We start from the raw sequence: 23,526 nt of genomic DNA, 5'->3' as shown, positions 1-23,526 counted from the left end.
GAGCTCGGTTGTCGCCTTTCGTTTGAACTTGACATCATCCACTAACTTTTTAAAAGTAGAGGCGCGCTTCCTTCCCGGGGGCGCGGGTCAGAGGTCACACGGCGTCCATCTCCCACCAAGCGGCCCGCGCTTCCTCTGTCGGTGGCGGCGCGGGCACTTCTGCGGGGTCGGGTCCCGCTCCACCGGTCACCGGGAGGGCGCAGGTGGGCCTGGTGCATCCGGGAAGCCAGCCGCGTCCCCGGGGTCCGCCCGGCGGTGACCCGGCACAGCCCCGACCCCGGGGTCAGTCCCGTCCCCCCCTCCGGGTCTCCCCTCCGTGTCCCCCCCCCAGGGTCTCCCCGCCGTCCCCCCGGTCAGTGCCGAGGACGCGGCGGCGCCTGGGGGCGCACAAGCTCGAGCCTCCACATCTACATTTCACGAAGAAGCCGCCAGGGCAGGTGCCGCGCGCCCCATTTTACACCTGGGGAAACCGAGGCCGAGACTCTCACGCACCGGTCGGAGGGGGCAAATGCGGACCCGAGGCGAGAGAAGAACCGGGGCCGTCCCCCCACCCCCGAGCTCGTCCGGCCCGCGCGGCCTCCAAGGGCAGCGAACGCGCCTCCGCCCCGCGCAGCCGGCCGGCCGCCGACGCGCGAGCCGCACACAGGCCCGGCGCGCGCTCCCGGGGCCTCGCCGCGCGGGGGCGTGGCCGGAAGTGCGCGCGGCCGAGGGAGCGCGCCAGGCTGGGACTCAAGCCGGAAGTGCGCGCGGTTGAGGGGACGCGCGCGCCGGCCTTGGCGCCGGAAGTTAGCGCTGCTGAAGGAGCGCGCCCGCTGGGCGGGCCGCGGCCTACGCCGGAAGTGTGCGAGGCTCGGGGAGCACCGCGGCCAGCTTCGGGCGAGCGTCCCCCGCGTCCCGGAGCAGCTCTCTGGCGGGCCTGCCCCGCGCTTGGTGGGCTGTCGGCCCGGCGTTCTGCAGTCCGTGTGTCTGGGAGAAAGCGCGGCCGACATGAGCGGCAAGGAAGGTAACATCCCCGGCGGCGCGGCCGCAGTTCCCGTCGAGGGGGTGGCGCGGGTCCCCGGCCACGTCAGCCGCGTCCATTCCTGGGAGGTTTAAGTCTGAGGGCTCCGTGTCGCTCGCAGTTGCTGCGCCTGTGGCGGGCAAGGCCCCGTCGTGGGCGCGGGGGCCGGGTCGGTCCTCCAGCAGAGGCCAGGCCCGCGGAGTCCTGGGTCCTAGGGCAGGCAAGGCCCCGTCGTGGGCGCGGGGGTCGGGTCGGTCCTCCAGCAGAGGCCAGGCCCGCGGAGTCCTGGGTCCTAGGGCAGGCAAGGCCCCGTCGTGGGCGCGGGGGCCGGGTCGGTCCTCCAGTGGAGGCCAGGCCCGCGGAGTCCTGGGTCCTAGGGCAGGCAAGGCCCCGTCGTGGGCGCGGGGGTCGGGTCGGTCCTCCAGCAGAGGCCAGGCCCGCGGAGTCCTGGGTCCTAGGGCAGGCAAGGCCCCGTCGTGGGCGCGGGGGCCGGGTCGGTCCTCCAGTGGAGGCCAGGCCCGCGGAGTCCTGGGTCCTAGGGCTGGCAAGGCCCCGTCGTGGACGCGGGGACCGGGTCCGTCCTCCAGTGGAGGCCAGGCCCGCGGAGTCCTGGGTCCTAGGGCAGGCAAGGCCCGGTCGTGGGGCCGGGGTCGGTCCGTCTGCGGAGGCTCCACCCCGACGGGTCCCGGGACGCGCGGGCTTTGCCTGTCTCAAGCGATGTTAGAAACCCACCCACGTTTTCCTCTTGTCCCCACTCAGGAGGATTCCGGAAGAGGAAGCATGACAACTTCCCACACAACCAGAGGCGAGAAGGGAAAGACGTTAACTCGTCCTCCCCGGTGATGTTGGCCTTCAAATGTAAGTTCTCCTCCCGGCGAAGGAGAGAGCGAGGGGCTGGGCCGAGAATCAGGTAGCCCCACGGGGCACAGGAACACAGCTCCTGACAACCTAGAGCGCGCGGGCAGGCGTGAGGGACTTCAAGCGGGTCGGCCGGCAGGTTCACCTTGGCCTCACTCAGGTAACAGGTTCACCTTGGCCTCACTCAGGTAACAGGGAAGTCCGAGTATTAGATTGCCACATGCTTAATTGTCCGGTCCCTGTTTTTTTTTTTTTTTTTTTAAGCAACATTTAGCGTGTACTAGTTTTATTTCTTTTGAAAACAAACTATCTTTGTTTTGATGTAACACTTTCAGGGGATGTTGCCAGGATGGTGACTATCACAAATCTGCACACACATTCACTCATAGTTCCGTTTTTCTCAGCCTCGTAAATCACTAAATTGCTTCCCTTTCCGGACCATAAACTAAAATTCCTTTTCTGACCCCTCTTTGTCCCTTACCCTGTAGCTTTCAGTTGTCATGGCTAGAAGGTGCCTCATCAGTTAGTTCTGCGTTGCAATCATCTGCAGGGTCTGGAGATCCACAGCTGTTGACTACAACCAGCTCTGATCCGAGACAACTGCAGCTTGCCTGTCCTCATGTATGCCATGTCTTCCCTTAGCCAGTTAGGACAGTCCCCAATAATGGTGGGCTTAGACCTCGTGTGCTGTCATGTTGTATTAGTTAGAAGCAAGGTGGTTTAAAAACGGCCTCATATTTACTTTTGTCTTCTCTTGTTTGATACTGGGGATTGAATCAGGATGTTGGACTTGCTAGGCAAGCACTTTGCCACAGAGCTACAGTCCAGCCCTGGTCTCATATTTAATGGGAATGGAGTTCTAGAAAAGTCAGCATTCCCTCAGTGAGATTTGTTTAATAAGCATCTTTTTCCTATGGTTTTTAAGTATACTCCTAACATCCCAGATGAAGTCTTCTAAAAGGTGATGGAAATAATTGTAATATTTATTATGAATTACTCATAGGGAAAACTTTGAACCTGAAACATCAGTGGTATGATGAAGACTTCATTTTTATTGTCTTGTCCTGGTCCTGGGGCTTGAACTCAGGGATTGGGCATTGCCCCTGAGACTTTTTGCTCAAGGCTGGCACTCTAGCTCCACTTCCAGCTTTTTGGTGGTTAATTAGATATAACAGTCTTACCAACTTTCTGGGCTGGTTTTGAACCATGATCCTCAGCTCAGCCTCCTGAGTAGCTAGGATCACAGCTGTGAGCCACCAGTGCTAAGCTTTTTGCTTAAGTTTTTTTTTTTTTCCTTCAGATAATTGGATAAGTGGTTAATTGGAGATGAGTCTCATGAACTTTCTTGCTAGAGCTGGCTTCAAACCAGGATCCTCAGATTTCAGCCTCCTGAATAGATGGGTTTATAGGCATGAGCCAATAGTGCTGTGCTCAGCCCTCCTTTTGTTAATTTCTTTGGAGATAAAACGTGAGGGGCTTTTCTGCTCAGGCTGGCCTTGAACCTTGATTTTTCAGATATCCCTGAGTAGCTAGATTATAGGTATGAGCCACCCAAGCCAGGCTTGAGCTGGTTATTTTTGAGATAGGGTATTCCTTCCTGAGTGCATACCTAGACTGTAATCTGCCTATTTTCTTGTTTGAGCTGGAATGACAGACATGTACAACCATGCCCAGAGTCTTTCCATTAAAATGCAGTCTTAGGCTGGGAAGGTGGCTCAGTGGTAAGAGTGCTTGCCTTGCAAGCATGAGGCCCTGGGTTCTATTCCTCAGCACCAGATAAACAGAAAAAGCCAGAAGTGGTGCTGTGGCTCAAGTGGTAGAGTGCTAGCCTTGAGTTGAAGAGCCCAGGGACAGTGCCCAGTCCCAGAGTTCAAGCCCCATGACCGGCCAAAAAAAAAACCAAAAGGGATATGATTCATTTACTGAGGCATTGATTTAGAGAAGTATGTTGTATATTCATTTTAATACACTACAATGCTATATATATAGCTTACAGATTTTCTGAAAAACCTCTAAGGATTCAAAAATTGTGCTTCTGTCTCATTGGCACTTACAAAAACATACTAGTGGTAGCATTGAGTTTTGTTTCTGCTGCATTCTGCCGCACAGGAAGGCAGACAGCCATGGCCACTGCCTTCATGGTGATGTGCTCTTGTTCTGCTGTTGGATAGGCTTTGGGTGTACACGTGCACCCAGTCACATTAATGTATTCTTAGCATTTCAGCTGGAATTGGATGCAAGGCACGACAAATATGAGAGACTTGTGAAACTAAGCCGGGATATAACTGTTGAAAGTAAAAGGACAATTTTTCTCCTCCATAGGATTACCAGGTGAGTGAACACCTTTACAATGTTTTATAGCTTGATATAGTTCTTATAGTTTTTTATGTTTTCATACTTTAAGGGATAGTAATTGGCTGGTAGAATGTGTTTTAACTGTATAAATATTGACATAAGAGGATATTAGTTACCAGGCTCTGGTGACTCACGCCTGTAATCCTAGCTATTCAGGAGGCTGAGATCTGAGGATCACGGTTCAAAGCCAGCCCAGGCATGAAAAGTCCGTGAGACTCTTATCTCTGATAAACCACTCAGAAAACCAGAAGTGGCGCTGTGGCTCTAGTGGTAGAGGGCTAGCCTTGAGCTGAAGAGTTGAGGGACAGCGCCCAGGCTCAGAGTTCAAGCCCCACGACCACCCTCCCTCCCTGGATCCGGTCATGGGACCTGAATTCTGGGCCTGGGCGCTGTCCTTCAGCTCTTCAGCTCAAGGCTAGCGCTCTACCACATTGAGCCACAGCGTCACTTCCGGCTTTTTTTCTTTTTGCTTATGTGGTACTGGGGAATCGAACCTAGGGCCTCATGCATGCAAGGCAAGCAAGCGCGCTCTACCACTGAGCCACCTTCCCAGCCCAGTAAGTACTTTTTAAAAATAAATGTTGTAATGAAAATAAGAAAGGGCTGGGGTATGACTCAAGTGATAGAGTACCTAACTAGCAAGTGTGAGACCTTGAATTACTCTATTTACTTGGATGATACGAAAATTTTAACATTAAATATTAAAATCTGGTGAATTTCTCATTTTTTAACTGATTGCAGTCTAATGCTGCCCCTCAGTGACTGAATTGTTTTTTGTTATTATATTGTTAAATCTAGTGCACTCTGCTGTTTTATTTTTTTCTTGAACTCAGGACCTTAATATTCTTCTTGATCAGCTTTTTTCTGTTCACAGCTGACAAATTACCACTTGTGTCATAACTGTAGTTGTGTCTTTATCTGATTAAAGATAAAAGTCTTAGATTTGTCTGCCTGGTCTGGCTTTGAACTGTAATCCTTAGATCTCATCCTTCCAAGGAGCTATGATTATGGACCTGAGCTCTGTTTCTTATTTTTTACATTTTTTTCAGCATATGACGCTGATGGCTAATTAGCACTTTGAACACTGCTCTCTTTTCTTTCATTTCCTTTCTCAAAGACTTCACTCTTTATTTCTGTTTGGTGTCTTGGAGAGGAAGTGACTTAAAGGTTCAGACAAGGGCTAGAAAGGTGGCTCAGTGGTAGAGTGCTTGCTTTGTGTGCATGAGGCCCAGGGTTTGATTCCTCAGCACCACAGAAGCGGAAAAAGCTGGATGTAGCATTGTGGCTCAAGTGGTAGAATGCTATTCTTGAGCTGAAGAGCTCAGGAATTGCGCCTAGGCCGAGTTCAGGCCTCACCATGGACCAAAAAAAATAAAAAATAAAAAAAATAAAATAAATAAAGGTTCAGACATTGAGGCAGAGCTTACTGGCAGATGTTCCTGAGTTCTTCCAACTTCCATCACTGCCTCATTCTTGGCTTCAGGTTTCATTTGACAAACTTTCTTTACTTCTCTATTCTGTGTTTGCTTCTCTTATGTAGGAAAGTTGCCTATCCTAACTAGCATTATACTGTTTTATAAAATACTTAGGAAACAACAAATATTATTATTTTTTTGGGTCCGGTCATGGGGCCTGAACTCTGGGCCTGGGCATGTCCCTCAGCTCTTCAGCTCAAGGCTAGTGCTCTACCACTTGAGCCACAGTGCCACTTCCGGCTTTTCTTTTGCTTATATGGTGCTGAGGAATCGAACCCAGGGCCTCATGCATGCAAGGCAAGCACTCTACCACTGAGCCACCTTCCTAGCCCCACAACAAATATTATAATAAGTTCTTTTTACTATTATAAATATCACTGAACTATCCCATTCACTAATACAGTCTTTTTTTTGGTAGTACTAGGGATTGAACTCAGAACCTCACGTTAGCTAGGCACTGAGGTATACTTCAACCCTAACTTAGTAAATAACTTTTAAGGTAGATATTCTCTTAATTCTTTATTTTTTTTTTATTTCATTAAGTGAAAGCAAAATTGCTGTAGATAGAACTAATGAAATGCGACACTACACTGTTTCTTATCTCAGTTTCTGCTTGTTTACTTAATGGTGCTTTGGTAGTTTGCTGGTAGAGCTTGCATTATGGAGATAAGCATACACATGTCACTTTTTTTCCATACCAATTATTATTTTAAAACAATTTCTGTTAATATTCTGCAGCATAAACAGCACAATGGGAAAAAAAATGGAGGAAAAAACCATAATGGGAATGCAATAGGAAAATGTATCTCAGAAAGCTACCTTTAGGGGCTGGGAAGGTGGCTCAGTGGTAGAGCACTTGCCTTGCGTGCATGAGGCCCTGGGTTCGATTCCTCAGCACCACATAAGCAAAAAAGAAAAAAGCTGGAAGTGGCACTGTGGCTCAAGTGCACCCAGGCACAGAGTTCAGGCCCCACAACCGGACCCCCCCCCCAAAAAAAAACCAAAAAACTAACTACGTTTAGCCAGGCGCTGGTGGCTCACACCTGTAATCTTAGCTACTCAGGAGGCTGAGATCTGAGGATCGCGGTTCAAAGACAGCCCAGGCAGGAAAGACCGAGAGACTCCTATCTCTAATAAAACACCAGAAAACCAGAAGTTGTGCTGTAGCTCAAGTGGTAGAGCGCTCGCCTTGAGCTGAAGAGCTGAGGGACAGCGCCCAAGCCCAGAATTCAAGCCCACGACTGACCAAAAAAAAAAAAAGCTACGTTTTTTTTTTGTGTGAAGTCATCCTTATACAATTTTGGCTGTGTGTATGTACCATTACTGGGGCTTGAATTCGGGCCTGATCACTGTCCCTCAGCTTCTTCACTCAAGGCTAGCATTCTACCACTTGAGCTCTGCCACTATTTCTGGCTTTTGCTGGTTAATTAGAGATGAGTCTCAGATTTGTCTGTCCTGCCTGGCTTTGAACCTCAGTCCTCAGATCTCAGCCTCCTGAGCCACCAGTACCTGGCTACAAAATGTGTTTGGCTTTTGCTTTTTTGTTGCTGATCCTCAGGGCCTGCGCACAGGTCCCTGAGCATTATCTGCTCAAGGCTAACAATCTACCACTTTAGCCACACCCGCTTCCAGCTTTTGGAGTGATTAATTGGAGCTAAGATTCTCACAGACTTCAAGCCTCAAAACTAGCATTAAAATAAAAAGAAGCTTTTCTGAATCATAGCACAAATAAGTAAATAAATTGTGTGTGTGTGTGTGTGTGTGTATACACACACACATTTTTTTTAAAGACTCAGATTTTCCTGCCCAGGCTGGCTTTGAACCACTATCTTCAAATCTCAGCTTTCTGAGTAGCTAGAATTACAGATGTGCACTTCTAGCACCTAGCCTCAAATGTGTGACAAATACTTAATTGAAAATGTTTCCCCTCTCTGAGATGGGTTTCCTTTTGTAGCTGAGTCTTGCCCCAGATTCTTTTCTTTAAAGCTTTCATATCAACTTTAGTCTCAGAGCTGACCTCCATGTGTATCAAATGCCCACATCTCTTCAAATTGTTGTAGAAATCATATTCCTTACGTGTACCAAAACTCATACTCAACAATGATCTGGGGGCTGGGAAGGTGGCTCAGTGGTAGAGCGCTTGTCTTGCATGCATGAGGCCCTGGGTTCGATTCCTCAGCACCACATAAGCAAAAAGAAAAAAGCCGGAAGTGGTGCTGTGGCTCAAATGGTAGAGCACTAGCCTTAACCTGAAGAGCTGAGGGACAGTGCCCAAGCTCAGAGTTCAGGCCCTACGACTGGACCCCCCCAAAAAAACAATGATTTGGGCTGCAAAAGAATTGACTGTTGGTCCGTATGTATGTCTTTGTTACAAATTAAAGACACATAAAAATAGAAAAAAAGTTACTAACAGAAAAATACAGCTACTTAAAACCTGTCATATTAAAAAAAATCCATTTTATCAAGTAAATTCTGTTTTTTTGTGTACTATTTTTGTCATAGATTTGACCATATTGTACAGTTTTGGTACGTCAACAGAAAACTTCAGGGAAAAATTACAAACTTTCAAAAAGTAGAAGCACTGAATTCAGCCAGTCTTACTACATAAAGATAACCACTATTGAAGAGAAAATTTCATTTTCTTTAATGGGCACAAATATCTCCTCATTGAACAATGGTAGTTTATGCTTTTAAGGAACATTCCCAGTTCCTCTAAGTTTTGAAGTTTATTGATGTAAAGTTGATAATGCCCCTTAATGCTTAGTTAAGCTGTTCGCTCTTCTTACTCTTGGTGTCAGGGATTCTTTTTCCTGATGTACTTGCCGTGAAGTTCATCGGTTAATTGATGCCCAGACCTGGTTGTTGATTTGTTGACACTCTTTCTGTTTTTTTGTTTCTGTTGATCAATTTCTGCTCTTGTATTGCATCATTTTTCTGCTTTAAATGTGTTAATTTGTTTTTCCTCTAGTTTCTTGAGGTGGAAGCTAAATATTTTTTTTCCTAAAACAAGTGTTGCATATTGTAAAGATTTCTGCAAGTCCTCAAGCACTGCTTTAGAGGTGTCCTATGAATCTGGAGATGTTGTTTTTCATGCTGTTAATTCAGAATAGTTTGATTTTCATTTTGATTTCATTTTTTTCTTTTTTTTTTTTTGGTTGGTTGTGGGGCTTGAACTCTGGGCCTGAGAGCTGTCCAGAGCTCTTCAGTTCAAGATGAGTACTCTATCACTTGAGCTACAGTGCCATTTCTGGTTTTCTGGTGGTTTATTGGAGATAAGAGTCCCACAGACTTTCCTGCCCAGGCTGGCTTTGATTTCATCTTTGACCTGTGAGATAATTTTGTGTATGTGTGTGTGTTTGTATTGGTCCTGGGGCTTGAACTTGGGGCCTGGGTGCTGTCCCTGAGCTTCTTCTCAAAGCTAGCACTCCACCACTTGAGCCAGAGCTCTACTTCCAGCTTCTTTTGTCATTACAGGTAAGTCTCTTGGATTTTTTTGCCTAGGCTAGCTTCAGATCTCAATCCTCAGATCTCAGTCTTCTGGAGTAGCTAGGATTATAGGCGTGAGCTTTTGGTGGTGACATAATTGCAAGTGTGTGGTTCTCCAAATTTCAGATATCTTTTTAACATGCATGTCTGATTTAATGTCATTGTGATCAGAGAACATTTTTTTCAGGGCCTTGCAGGCCCCTGCCAAGCAAACACTCTGTGGCTAAACTATCCTCCGCTTGAAAGCATACTTCTTTTTTTTTTTGTCGGCCATGGGGCTTGAACTCTGGGCCTGGGCACTGTCCCTCAGCTCTTCAGCTCAAGGCGAGCGCTCTACCACTTGAGCTACAGCACCACTTCCGGTTTTCTGGTGGTTTATTGGAGATAGGAGTCTCACGGATGTTCCTGCCCGGGCTGGCTTTGAACTGCGATCCTCAGATCTCAGCCTCTTGAGTAGCTAGGATTACAGGCGTGAGCCACCAGCGCCCGGCAAAAGCATACTTCTTATGATTGAATTTTTTTTTAACATTTACTGAGACTTTAATTTTGACCCAGAATATGGTCTATCTGGAAAATGTTCTGTGCGCACTTCTGAAGACTGTATTTTGCTGTTGTTGGAAATATTCTGTGAAAAATCACCTAACTAGGAAGTGTCTTCTTGACTTAAAAAGCAGGAAACATTACACAGTTGCCACCATCCACCCCCCTTTTATTTTATTTTTTGGTGAAGGGGCTTGAACTCAGGGTCTGGGCCCTAACCCTGAGCTCTTTTACTCAAATAGGGCTCTCCCACTTTGAGCCACAGCTCAACTTCTGGTTTTCAGGTGGTTAATTGGAGATATCCAGTTTCACAGACTCCTGCCTAGTCTGGCTTCAAACCACAGTCCTCAAATCTCAGCTTCCTGAGTTGCTGGGATGACAGGCATGACTCACCAGGGCAGGCCCAATTACCATTTTTGATGTTGTTTTATGTTGTGATATATGGATCTAGATTTCCATCTGGGACCACTTTCCTTTTTTTTTTTGCCAGTCCTGGGGCTTAAACCCTGGGCACTGTCCCTGAGCTACTTTTGCTCAAGACTAACACTACCACTTGAGCCACAGTGTCACTTCTGGCCTTTTCTGTTTATGTCATACTGAGGAATGGAACCCAGGGCTTCATGCAAGCACTCTACCACTGAGCCACATTCCTAGCCCCCATTTTGAATGAAGAGTTTCTTTACTATTTTTGTAGTGTTCTGCTGTTGATGAGCATGCTCTTTCTAGCTGTGTGAGTGTCTGTGGGAGTTGTTCTGCCTGTCCACATGGGGTGGGTTTTTTTTTTGCAGCTTTGGATGGTTTTTCTTACTTGCAGTGAGCAGTACTAAGCTAAATACTAAAAAAGTAAATCTGTCTGTGGGGTTCTGAGTTAGACTTTTTGCAGCTTTCTCCTCATGGTTACTCTGCCCCATGAGTTTAGCCATCTTCATTTCTGTGGGCTCCCAACTCCTTTTTAACCCAGGCAGTCTTTGAACTCTATCTGGATTTCTTGTCATCTGGCAACTTGCAAACCATACGATGAAACAGTCATGTGTATTTCTTCTCATTGCTGCCCATGCTGCCTTCATTTTATGTCTGAAATTATCCTTTATTTATTTATTTATACTTTTTTTGAGAAAGATGAATCCAGTCCATGTTACTCTGTTCTTCAGACATCTTTAAATGTCACATTTTTATGGGTAAAGTTTTTGAAGTTGTTCATCCTATACATACAAATTGCTTTATACTTTTTTACTTGACAATATGTAGTGTTATACTACTAATAAAGTTGCAGATTGAGTTATAAGTATCTAGAAACATACAGATGCTTAGTCTTATGTTAACTGATATTGAGATTATTTCACTGTTTTATTATGAAAGCATCAGGCTGATGTTCTACAAGTGCCCAATGTCTTGATTATAGTGCTCCTGATATGGAAGAAATATTGGCTGAATCAGAAATTAAATTGGATGGTGTCAGACAAAAAATACTGCAGGTAGCCCAAGAGCTATCAGGAGAAGACATGCACCAATTCCATCGAGCCATTACCACAGGTAAGTCTAGGTTTACTAAAGTGGTTACATTTCCTCTTAGAGTTAATTTGCTGCATAATTAATACCAATTATTGATACCTGGTGATATAGTATTGTTAGCTTTAGCTTTAAAAAAAAGCTGTGACTTGTGAGTAAGAGAAGGTAGTCCAAAAGCATTCAGTTGGCTTTATTTTTCTAACTGTGTAATAATGATTACTGGTTGATTATTTAATAAAGTGAATGAAACCAGACACTAATGAGCTTTCCTCTTTAGTGTGTAGTGTGTATTCATTTAGGTGGAGCTCATGTTGTTTTTAACTACAATGAATCTTACAGGTGGCTCTGAAGCTCCTACTTTGGTAGGTTCACAATAAGAGGTACATGACTTAATGAGGTTAGCCCAGACATCTCATGGCATATTAGAATCGGGAGATGTTAGGATGATAGTGCTAGGGTGTCCAGAGAGCCAGGCACTGTTGGCTCACACCTGTAATCCCAGCTAATCAGGAGGCTGAGATATGAGGATTGTGGTTCAAAGCCAGCCATGGCAGGAAAGTCCATGAGACTCTTACTCTAATTAACTACCAAAAAGCCCAAAGTGAAGTTGTGCCTCTAAGTGGTAGAGCACTAGCCTGAAGCACAGAAAGCTCAGAGACAGTGCCCAGGCCCTAAGTTTAAGCCCCAGAACTAAACGGGCATCACCCCCCCCCCCAAAAAAAAAAAAAAAAAAAAGACCAAGAAGTGCTAGAACTTCATGGAATCACTATTTTCAGATGAGTAAGTATGAAAAGTTATCAGTTCTTCCTTGTGTGTTCTTTCCTTAACATAACTTGACAGGAAGTACTCAAACAACTCAGATGAACCCTAGGATTTGCAGAATGACATGAGTTGACCTCGTATCTATACCATAAGTATCTCCAGTGTTAGTCTGATCTCGTAGTTCCAGACCTTGCTTTTAGGAATGTTGAAGTGTCTTGTTGGAGGCATTGTGTGTGCTCTTAAATGTAGGGTATGTATGAGGACTGAACTGATAGCTTGGATGGTTCATGGTGCAGTGTTGAGGACTGCTGCAAAAGGGAGCAGAAGAAACACTAGAACTTGCAAGCAGAAACTTTTTGAAAAGACTACCAAAGGCATAGGAGAGAGACTTGACAGGCTGGGAGAAGATCTTTTACCAGAAATACATCCAACAAAGGCCTAATATCCAAAATATACAAGGAGCTCAAGAAATTAATCCCGTCCAAAGCTAACCAATCACTAAATGGCCAAAAGAGCTAAGGAGAAACTTCTCAGAAGAAGAATAAGAATAGCATCGGTTGAGGAAATACTCAACATGTAGCAATAAAGGAAATGCAAATCAAAACAACTTTGAAATTCTCACCCCAGTTAGATTGGCTAGATTGGCTAACAAATGTTGGTGTGAATGTGGGGATAAAGGAACCTTATTGCACTGTTGGTGGGAATGTGAACTAGTGCAACTGTTCTGGACAGCAGTCTGGAAGATCCTCAAAAAACAAAATATAGACCTTCCCTAAGACCCAGTCATACCACTCCTGGACATCTACTTAGAACATCACAAGCCAGGATACCATAAAGACACTTAAACATCTATGTTCATGTTTGCACTATTCACAACACACAAATTATGGAAACAGCCCTACAATTGATAATCAAAAAAATGTGGTACCTATACACAATGGAATTGTTACACAACCATTAGAAAGAATGTCATTTCCAGGGAAGTGGATGGACCTAGAACAAGTCATGTTAAGTGAGGTAAGCCAGGCTTATGTTTTTTCTCATATGCAGATGCTGCATCTAAAATATACTGGGACAATAAATTATATAGCACTCTAAGCATTCACATACAATGAGATGAAAGGAGGAAAATCTTAGGGGTGGAACACACAGGCACAATGCCTCTGTGCCTCTGGTCATATAATATCAAAATGAATTCCAGGAAATGCAAATAAGAGTTTTTCTTTTTGTCTTGTTTGTGCATTTGTCTTGTCTTTTTTTTTTTCTTTCGGTCATAGGGCTTGAACTCTGGGTCTGGGTGCTGTCCCTCAGCTTTTCAGCTCCAGCTTTGAGCATCAGCCTTGAGTAAAAAAGCTAAGTCAAGGTAGAGCATGAAGCCCTGAGTTCAAACCTCAGTACTGGCACTAAAAATAAATAAGTAAATAAATACTTCTTTCTGTCTGCCTCACCATTTCTTTATCTGATGATTTGCTTTCATAGGTAGCAGGAACAGGGTCAATATTATATCAGAATTAATGTCAACTGTTTCCTGTTGTAAAGCTTGTTATGTTAGTGTACATAAATTTGATCTAGGTAGAATTGAGAAGGCTCACTGGAGAAGTAAACTAAGTCTGGAGTAATGGGAATTCAGTGACAGAGAAGAGCTAAAGTGAACTTTGTTGTTATTGAGTGAGGTTGGATACAGATGGTGATGTGTTAAGGTGAAGTTAAAGTGTGTCTGCTGATGAGGGAGTAGCTGACCATAGCGAACTGAAATCAGTTTTGTGGTCTTCTGGTCACTGTTGTTCATGCACTGTCCAAATTGAGCAAAGGTCAGCAGAGACCAGCAAATTGTGGAGATGAGGAGGAGAATGGTGCCTGAGGGCTTGCATGGGAAAACTCAGAAGAGGCTTGCATTCCCTCAAGTCATCTTTCATTAGTCACGTGCCACATATCACTTCAAGGGAGAGTGGCAGTGTGGCCTGTGTGTATGCAGAAAAGAAGATATATTTGGTGGGGCAATTTTATTTCCGTTTGGTTTACTGGAAATTCTGGTCAATGCTTACTGGTGGATTTTGTTTCTAAGGAGACTTTTACTTATAAATAATTTTATAACTAAAAGGGTAATGAGAGGACATCAGGTCCTACTACTTCATTTTGTCAGTGAGGGTGATGAAGGTACTGGGGTTAGAGTCTGCTTTTTTTGTTGTTGTTTTGTTTTTGGTACCTATGCTAATAAATCTGCTTGACTGTGCTTCCTGTCTGGTACCCAGTACTTAATACTTTACACTTTAACTGCTTTCTGCAGAGCTGGTCTCTTCTCAAGCTCACCATCATCTGGCTCCTAAGTTCTAGGTTACAGTTCCATATTGTGTGTATCTACATGCGCCCTCAGAAGACTCTCTGGAAGCACTTACCTCCTATGTCTGCTTCTAAAAGACTGATAATCTGCTTAGACAGGAAAGTAAAATAGAGAAAATTTAAAAGTGAACTTAAGTGTGAGATGATGCAGTATTTTGATCCTAAACTGAAAGGTGTGTGTTTTATTTTATTTTATTTTTTTTTGTGTCCGTTCGTGGGGCCTGAACTCTGGGCCTGGGTGCTGTCCCTCAGCTCTTCAGCTCAAGGCTAGTGCTCTACCACTTGAGCCACAGTGCCATTTCCGGCTTTTTTCTTTTTGCTTATGTGGTGCTGAGGAATCGAACCCAGGGCCTCTGGCATGCAAGGCAAGCGCTCTACCACTGAGCCACCTTCCCAGCCAAGGTGTGTGTTTTATACTGTAAACTTTATTGTTGGCAGTGATGATACTGGGGATTGAATTCAGGGCTTTCAGCTAGCCAGGTACTCTATCCCTTGAGCCATGCCTCTAGCCCCTAGAAGTTACTTTTGAGCTGAGGTCCAACATGTGATTAGGATGAGATTTCATACTCAGTTTTGGACACAATGCCCAAGTCAAAGAGGTCCTTTCTCCTTCACAAACTTAATCACCTTAATAGAATAAGCAGTAATGTGCTGTCAGCATTTGCTTCTAGTCCAGACTCTTAGCAACTAGTAACTTCCTTTCTGTCTGTACAGAATTGTTTCTTTTGAACATCTCAGATAAGTGGAATCCTACACTGAAGTCTTTTGTGCCTGGCCTCTTTCACTTAACGTAATGTTTTCGTGGTTTGTCCAAGTTGTGATGTGTACAACGCTTCTTTTGTATGTAGCTATATTAGGATGCTTCGCAGACCACCTTTTATTCATCAGTTTTTGGACTTTGATTTTTTTCTACTCTTTGGCAGTTGTGAATACTAATGCTATTGACCTTTGTCTACAAGGCTTTGTGTGAACTCATGCATTCTTTTCATGTGTTTAGCTAGGAGAGAGTCACATGGCAGTTTTCTGAAAGAGCCTCAGAAGTGCAAAGAAGGTTAAGACAAGATTTGAACTTAAAATGAAACTTCTTTCTTAGCCTGTTTACCTTCATATGTGGTTTTGATGGATAATTGGACTGAGTGTATATATTGCTTAAATAGTATAAGAATAAGTAAAAATAATCAGAAGCCTCTAACTGGGTTTTCCTGTATGTTTTTTTTTTTTTTTTGGTCGGTCGTGGGGCTTGAACTCTGGGCTTGGGCGCTGTCCCTCAGCTCTTCAGCTCTAGGCTAGCACTCTACCACTTGAGCTACAGTGCCACTTCCAGGTTTTCTGGTGGTTTATTGGAGATAGGAGTCTCACGGTCTCTCTTGCCCGGGCTGGCTTTGAACCGCGATCCTCAGATCTCAGCCTCCTGAGTAGCTAGGATTACAGGCGTAAGCCACCAGCGCCTGGCTCTCCTGTATGTTTTAATAGGAGAACGAAGAGAAAAAATTATATAAAAGCAACTTACGAACTACTCTCTTACTGGAAGCTGTCTCTGTAAATACTTCTGTTTGGATCTCATCCAAAGCAGAAGCAGAGGGGAAGGCATTGTTTGATGGAATATGGCAATAGGCTGAAAGTTTTCGCCTTGGGGATTATACACTGAAAATAACGGATGTCCTTTTCATCAAGTTGAAGCATAACTTGTTTAAACATCCTTTAACCTACATATGACTGAAAGTGCTTTTCAGTGCTTTGGGCTACATGTCCTTGAACTTCCTCATGATAAAGCATGAACTCTAATGTCATTGGGGCAGAATTGGCTACCTCATCTCTGAAGTAATTCTCATGAAACACATCCCAGGGATGTCTTATGTATGGTTTCAGATATACTTGGGAATTTACTTCTGACCACAGACTACATTTAATAGAGAGTGACACCACAGATAATTTTGAGGGCTCTGATTTTATATTATTTATTTATTTATTTATTTTCTTTCTTCCTTTCTTTCTTCCTTCCTTCCTTCCTTTCTTTCTTTCTTTCTTTCTTTCTTTCTTTCTTTCTTTCTTTCTTTCTTTCTTTCCTTCTTTCTTTCCTTCTTTCTTTCTTTCTTTCTTTCTTTCTTTCTTTCTTTCTTTCTTTCTTTCTTTCTTTCTTTCTTTCTTTCTTTCTTTCTTTCTTTCTTTCTTTCTTTCTTTCTTTCTTTCTTTCTTTCTTTCTTTCTTTCTTTGCTAGCACTCTACCACTTGAACCACAGCGCCACTTCCAGCTTTTTCTGCTTATGTGGTACTGAGGAATCAAACCCAGGGCCTCATGCATGCAAGGCAAACACTCTACCACTGAGCCAACTTCCCAGCCCTATTATTGTTTTCTTAATTAAACAAAATTTCAGATCTTTGTGTGCCCATCTTGGGGCTTGAATTCATCACCTGGATGATATTCCTGAGCTTTTATGCTCAAGACCAACAGTCTACCAGTTAAGCCACAGCTCTACTTCTGACTTTTTGGTGGTTAATTGGAGATAAAGGTCTCATGGACTTTTCAGACTTTTCTGACCCAGCTGGCTTTGAATTGTGAGCCTTAGATCTCAGCTTCCTGAGTAGCTAGGATTATAGGTGTGATCTACCAGGGCCCAGCTCAAGCTAGTATTTTTTAAACTTCTCCTGATTTCTGATTGGATTTTATTTTAAAAGATAATTACAGCAAAACAGATGGTAAAAAACTGTGTCAGTGGGAAAAATTGTCCAAAGTCATTAGTTGTAAAAACTTGTTTTATATTCATGAATCAGGTCAAAGCTTGGAAATTGTTTTAATATGTTTTCTAAAAATGACAGTCAGGTTACTAATAGTTAGCTTTCAACTGTTTCAACCAGCTTCAAGACCTGGACCTCAGTCACAAAACAGATTAGTAGAGTCTGTGCCTTCTGTGGTGCTTTTCAAATTTGGAATATTATGTACTATTCTTCCTGCTGAAATTTATTTTTGTATAAATCATCTTGAGGAAACTCAGTTATATGCAACCAGCCAAGAATGCTCTTGTGCACAGATGAACAATGTAAAAACGTATCTTATTTTTGTTTGTGGTCTTAAAGTCAAATATAAATGAAATTAATAGTAAATTCATCAAATAAAGTAAACAAGGAATTTTCCACCTTTTTTTCTGACAAATGTGGCACAGAAATTACCATTTTATAAAATAATCCATTTTAAGGACGCTAAATCAATATAAACTTGGCTTCATAAAATTAATAAACTTTGAAGTGAATTGATCGTCAAAGGTAGGTTGTTTTAGGCAAATGATTTTGGACTTCCCTGCCATAGAAAAGAGATTACATTTGCAATAAAAATACAGCATACAAACTTAAGATGTCACAGCAGTGCTAATAGTGCTAATAGTTGCAGATGCTTAATGTTGTAAAAAAGGCCAGAGTGGCATAGTGCATACAATTTCCCAGTTTAATCACTGGTAAATACAAGTTGTCATTAATTGTTTAATGTGCATCTATCATGTTAATCCACCTCTAGCGCCTTTTCACCTTCCCAAGTGAAATGAGTGACTATTAGAGTGTTTAATATTTTCCCACATGAGGCATTTTCTGTGCATCCAGTGTTTCTTTAAAACATCAGTTTTAGTTACTGCTTATTATTTTTAATTGTTTTTAGTGGTACTGGGGTTTGAATTTGGACTCAAATTTGCTAGGTTGGTCAGCTCTCATTTGAGCCACACTTCCAGCTATATAATTAAAAAAAAAAAGGATGTTCTATGATCATGCTTTTGTGCAAGGTATGAAGTGGTGAGCTGACTCGTTCTTGATGTCCAGCAGTGATGTCTCTGAGTACCGGGACAAGGCCCGGGAAACTGTGCACACCACTTAAGTCTTAGTCAACTCATAAGTCTTAGTCAACTCATCGTTCTTGTTGAGTGAGGTGATAAGAGTTTCAAGTTTTTTATTTTGACCGTCCTATAAATGCAGTGCTTGTTCTTAGTAATTTTGTTTGCTTTTTCAGGGCTGCAAGAATATGTGGAAGCTGTCTCTTTTCAACACTTCATCAAAACACGTTCATTAATCAGTATGGAAGAAATTAATAAGCAGTTGATATTTACAACAGAAGACAGTGGAAAAGAAAACAAAACTGTGAGAATTTAATGTTACATTACACATTTACTATAACTTACCCAAGAGCATAATGAGTGTAGGATTTACTGGCTTATAGTGTTAGATGGGAGTTATGCTCGTTAATTGGGAGACTGAAGTCTCACGGGCTTTTCAAAAGCCCAGGCTGTGTTAACTAACTTGATCCTCAGATTTCAGCCTCTGGTAGCTACAGTTTTACACCTGAGCCACCAGCATCTGGCCTTGGATTCATTTCCTATGCTCTTATACTCTGAAGGCTTTCTGCTGGTTTGTTTTGTCAGTCATGGGGATTGAACTCTGGACCCGGGCTCTTCAGCTCAAGGTGAGCGTTCTGCCATTGAGCCACTGGACCTCGTCACTGAAATGGTTGTCATCCCCTGATGTCATTAGGCCTTTAAAAAAGTTTTTACCTTTTTACTTTGTTGTTTGATACGTGTGATACACATAGGATTACATTTACATGTGTCAGGTAATAACTACATTTCCTTTCATATAGTGTCATCTATTAAAAAGTTTTTACCTTTAAGAAAATCTTTGTTGCCAGGCACTGGTGGCTCACACCTGTAATCCTAGCTACTCAGGAGGCTGAGATCTGAGGGTCATGGTTCAAAGCCAGCCTGGGCAGGAAAGTCTAAGAGACTTTTATCTCCAGTAAGCCACCAGAAAAACCGGAAGTGGTGCTGTAGTGTGATAGAGTGCCAGCTTTGAGCTGAAGAGCTGAAGGACAGCGCCCAGGCCCAGAGTTCAAGCCATATGACCGACCAAAAAAAAAAAAAAAAAAGAAAAGAAAATCTTTGTCAAGTGAGGTTGGGGCTTTTCAGTAGTGGAGTCAGATTTTTAAGTATTGTAGTGGTTCAGCTAATTCCCCGTGCCTGATGTGGATTTCCCACAAGAACCCCAGGTATTTATTAAGCCAGACAGATCATTTTACTTGGCAAAGCTTCCCCTGGCATGCTATTGATTTTGTACTTTGTAATACTTGAGATACTTGCGTTGTGTGCTTTCTCACAGAGCATTCTCTCTGCCTGTTTTTGTCTTCTTTTAAACCAGCCCACCTCTGAGGCACAGGTGAAGCAGCTCCTCACGTGGAGCCTGAGAGTCACGCCTGTGGATTACCTGCTGGGAGTGGCTGATCTCACAGGGGAGCTCATGCGGATGTGCATTAACAGTGTGGGCAACGGGGACATTGACACCCCCTTTGAAGTGAGCCAGTTTTTGCGCCAGGTTTATGATGGGTTCTCGTTCATTGGCAACACTGGGCCTTATGAGGTTTCTAAGAAGCTGTATACCTTGAAACAGAGTCTGGCCAAAGTGGAGAATGCTTGTTATGCCCTGAAAGTCCGAGGCTCAGAGATACCAAAGCATATGCTGGCAGATGTGTTTTCAGTGAAAACAGAAATGATAGATCAGGAAGAGGGCGTGTCTTAGGGTAATACCTGCTAGCCCTTTTCCTATGACAGCTTCTAAGACTGTTATATAGTGTTTCATTTGACTTTGTTATGGCTTTTACATGCAGATGTTCTCAGTTGTACTGTTTTAAACTGTATATACGCTGTATATAAAATTACCCAAATGAGTCATTTCTTAGTGTTCCTGAAAATTTGCATTCAAGTGTTTACCCATGTGTCTTTGTGAACTTTTTGCTGACTAACCTTTGTTGCTTATCTGTTATATGAATGTGTCTCAGATTGCACTTTCTGTCAGACCTATTTTAACTCACAGTGTGTGAACTTTGGAGTGATAGTTTTTAGTGGAAGCCATTTAAGTTGGGGTTCTTGTTTTTAGAGAAAAGATTTCTTAATTAAACTTCTAGGCTTGAGCTTCCTGTTTATAGATTTCTTAGTAATATTGTGCCAAGCTTCCAAGACAGGCTTAATCCATAGATCAGGAAACAAGGAACTATCTGTATTTTTTAAGTGCAAGTTTTGAGCTATTAATAGTGAGAATTCATATAGTTCTGGCAGCTTTTGGGCCAGTTTGAATTTGTATGAAATAGCCTTCTAGAAAAGCTGACAGGGTACCCAGGTACTCCATTTATTGCTTTTTTTTGTCCTTTATTGCAGAAGATGTGATGAGGATTTGGAGATAATGTAATATTTTTCACTGGTAAAGTTGAGTTGTATTGTATACTTGTATATAAAGCTAAAAAGCTTTTAGTAGTGATTATTTAGCAGAGTTTTTCTGATTTTTGTTTTGGGGGGATGAAGTTATAAGGCATGTTTGGAAGCTTTCTTATTCTAGCATCTGTAAGAAATTACATTTATATAATTACAGTGACATTTTAAGTATTAAGTTATTCCCAAACCTTTGTAATTGTCCTGTGGTGTAAATTGATGAAGTTGCCAAAGAAAATGTATTATGTGTAACTGAGCAATAAGACAGCTGTCAGCACTGGAAGTCTCTGGTCGCCTTTAGGACTGGGGTGTTTGCTACTGACCTTAGCTATAGATTATCACCTGTGACATGACCTTGGCTTGAGCATGGTTCCCTGGCTGGCCACCAGAAATTTCCAACTGTTTTGTGAGTTTTGAGAATCCAGATGCTGGATTTTATTTTTTTGAAAGATTATCTCTGTAAGGGCTGATTCTTTGAAAATGTAATTTTCCAAAAAATATTATTTAAAGGAAAATAAAACAGACATGCCTGACAAGTTAGGAGTGTGTTTTTGTTTGATGAGTTACCTTTCCTGGCTGAACACAGTACTGGATCAATGGATGTTTTGCAGATAATTAAAATGGGTAACTGTATAAGGAAGAATCAACAAGCCAAAGCCAGAGCTGCCCCAGGGAAACCTTGGAGTACAGACAAGCAGCCGTGCTCCACAGACACCTGCAAAACAAATCCAGCCACTGTGAAGAAACACTTGGGTATACCCCATGTCCTGGGATATTTCAGGAATTCAGTGCTGGTCAGCATATATCAATGTGGGCTATGTATAACATCTAGTGATGTGTATATAAAACCTTCCATTTAATGGCTTGAAGAGGAAGAAGTGTAGTGGTCTTCAACGACACAGGGAGGCCATTTGTGAAACTCTTAGCACCCTTAGTTTAAAGAATGATCTAAGCAGCAAACAATAGAAGGAACTTCTTCAGCCAGGTAAAGAATATCTGAAAAAAACCACAGTAATGTTCTCTGGTGAAAGATGGAAAGCCTTCAATGATCAGGAAGGAATAAGACAATATTGTGCCACGCTTCAGTATAAATAACCTGAATTTCTATGTGCTACCTGTATGTGACCTGAAAGGGAAGTTAGAAATTCTATTTGGAATAACATTAAAGAGCATTAAAAAGGTGCTGGTAGCTCACACCTGTAATCTTAACTACTTAGGCTGAGCTCTAGGATCATGGTTCAAAACCAGCCGGAGCAGGGAAGTCTGTGAGACTCATATCCAATTAACCATCCCTAAACTGGAAATAGTGCTGTGGCTCCAAGTGGTGAGTGCTAGCCTTGAGCAAAAAAGTTCAGGCACAGTGCCAGGTCCAAAAAAGGAAAAAGAAAAAAAGAACTCATGGGATACATTTATCCCAAGAAGTACAAAATGACACCTTGGAAAGCTGAAGAAATGAACGATATAAATACAAGGCTTCAGTTGGGGTTATTAGATTATTAGATACAAGGCTTGGTGTTACTAGATTATTAGATTCCCCTGCCCAGGTCATGGGGCTTGAACCAATGAATAAGTTTTAAAATCTCTTAGATAGGATACTGCTGTGTGGCTGGCTTCAAACTTGTGATCTTCTGGATCATCCTTACAAGTGCTGGAATTACAGGTGTACCAGCACACCTGGTGAATTGTAAGATTTAATATGATTACTGTCCAAATTGGTCTATTGGAAGTGTAATCCCTATCATAATTCTGGATTTTTCAGAAATGGGCAATCTAATAAAGTTCATTTGGAACACAAGATGCTCATAGGACTAGGCAGCAAAATCCTTGACCGAAAAGAGTTGGGGACTCTTGATTTCATTGCTTCCTACAAAGTCAGTATAGTATTGGTTGAGTGATGGAGTAAGACTGATAATCTGAGGAGACCCAGGCATCCATGTCCAGTTGATTGGTGAAACCATCAAGACCGTTCAGTGGGGGAGATAATAGGGTTTTGAACAATGGTCATGTGCAAAAAAATAAAGACAAATCATTTCAAATCATATCCCATATTTAACTTAGGCTCCAATCCTAAATGTAAGAGCCAAATTGTAAAACTCTTAGAATAAACAGATGTACATTTTCTTGACCCAAGATTAATGGTTTCTTAGTTTACCAAAGACAGAAGCATCCAATGAGAAAAATAAGTTGAGATATCCATCAAGATAAGCTCTTCTACAGTTTTTCTCTCCTCTGCCTCTTTCCTTTGTGGTGCCAGGGATTGAACCCAGAGCCTCACACATGCTAGCCAAGGGCTCTACTATTGAGCCACATCCCCAGCCCTATCCCCTCTTTTTTTAAAATAAACACTGTAACTGACCTTGATCAGTTAAATAGTTTGTCTAAGGTTCTCTATGGTGGGCTAGGCATAGGTTTAGATTAGAAGCCATAATGAAGCACAGTACCTCACCACTTAGTGGCAGCCCCTACTTGCTCTGGGGCTCAGCATGGAGTAGGACGCCTGTGTCAGTCTTTCTGACCTTTTTTCTCACTTGTTGAACAGTGTTTATCTTACCTTAAGCAGAGTAGTATGTATGGGTATTGTATAGCTCACTAAGGGAATGAGTGCACTTCTGTTTTGGACAGTGGACATTGTCTCCTTCCTTCGCTTTCCCACTGTTTCTCCCTCCTGTCCCTGCTCATAAGTTACATAGTTCATTTTCCACATTAGTGTATACTGAGTAGCGTGATTGCATTTGTAGAACCATTGATTTTGACTCAGAGGCCACTGTTGTGATTGCTCCCTGTGGACATGCAGTCTGCGTGTCTCAGGAGAAATCTTTTTTGGTGAATTTTTTATTGTTATCATAAAGGTAATGTACAGAGTGATTATAGGTACATAAATCAGGTAGTGTGCATTTCTTTTGGACAGCATCGCCCCTTCCCTTTGTCTTACTTTTGTGGAGTAAGCTAAAGACAGTTAACTTGGTTA

The 23,526-nt window shown here is 43.0% G+C and overlaps 1 protein-coding gene across 1 annotated transcript; it reads left to right on the top strand.

The window, feature by feature from the left end:
- The first annotated feature begins 822 nt into the window (after positions 1 to 822).
- On the top strand, positions 823 to 21,094 carry Tsnax (translin associated factor X). Its single transcript, XM_042686136.1, has 6 exons — positions 823 to 1,003; positions 1,760 to 1,858; positions 4,075 to 4,189; positions 11,117 to 11,247; positions 18,317 to 18,444; positions 19,495 to 21,094. Exons 1-6 carry the CDS (start codon positions 988 to 990, stop codon positions 19,870 to 19,872), a joined length of 867 nt encoding a protein of 288 aa, XP_042542070.1. The 5' UTR covers positions 823 to 987; the 3' UTR covers positions 19,873 to 21,094.
- The last annotated feature ends 2,432 nt before the right edge of the window (positions 21,095 to 23,526 follow it).

The sequence above is a fragment of the Dipodomys spectabilis genome, unplaced genomic scaffold (assembly GCF_019054845.1).
Source record: "Dipodomys spectabilis isolate Male_0828 unplaced genomic scaffold, ASM1905484v1 ptg000096l, whole genome shotgun sequence".
Classification (NCBI taxonomy): domain Eukaryota; kingdom Metazoa; phylum Chordata; class Mammalia; order Rodentia; family Heteromyidae; genus Dipodomys; species Dipodomys spectabilis.
Note: the sequence above shows the minus strand (reverse complement) of the source record. Positions and strands in the feature narration are given on the sequence as shown.

Coding starts and splice junctions, on each gene's coding strand:
- Tsnax (XM_042686136.1), top strand. Junction 1,859..4,074: donor GGTGATGTTGGCCTTCAAAT/GTAAGTTCTCCT, acceptor ATGTATTCTTAG/CATTTCAGCTGGAATTGGAT. Junction 4,190..11,116: donor CTCCTCCATAGGATTACCAG/GTGAGTGAACAC, acceptor TCTTGATTATAG/TGCTCCTGATATGGAAGAAA.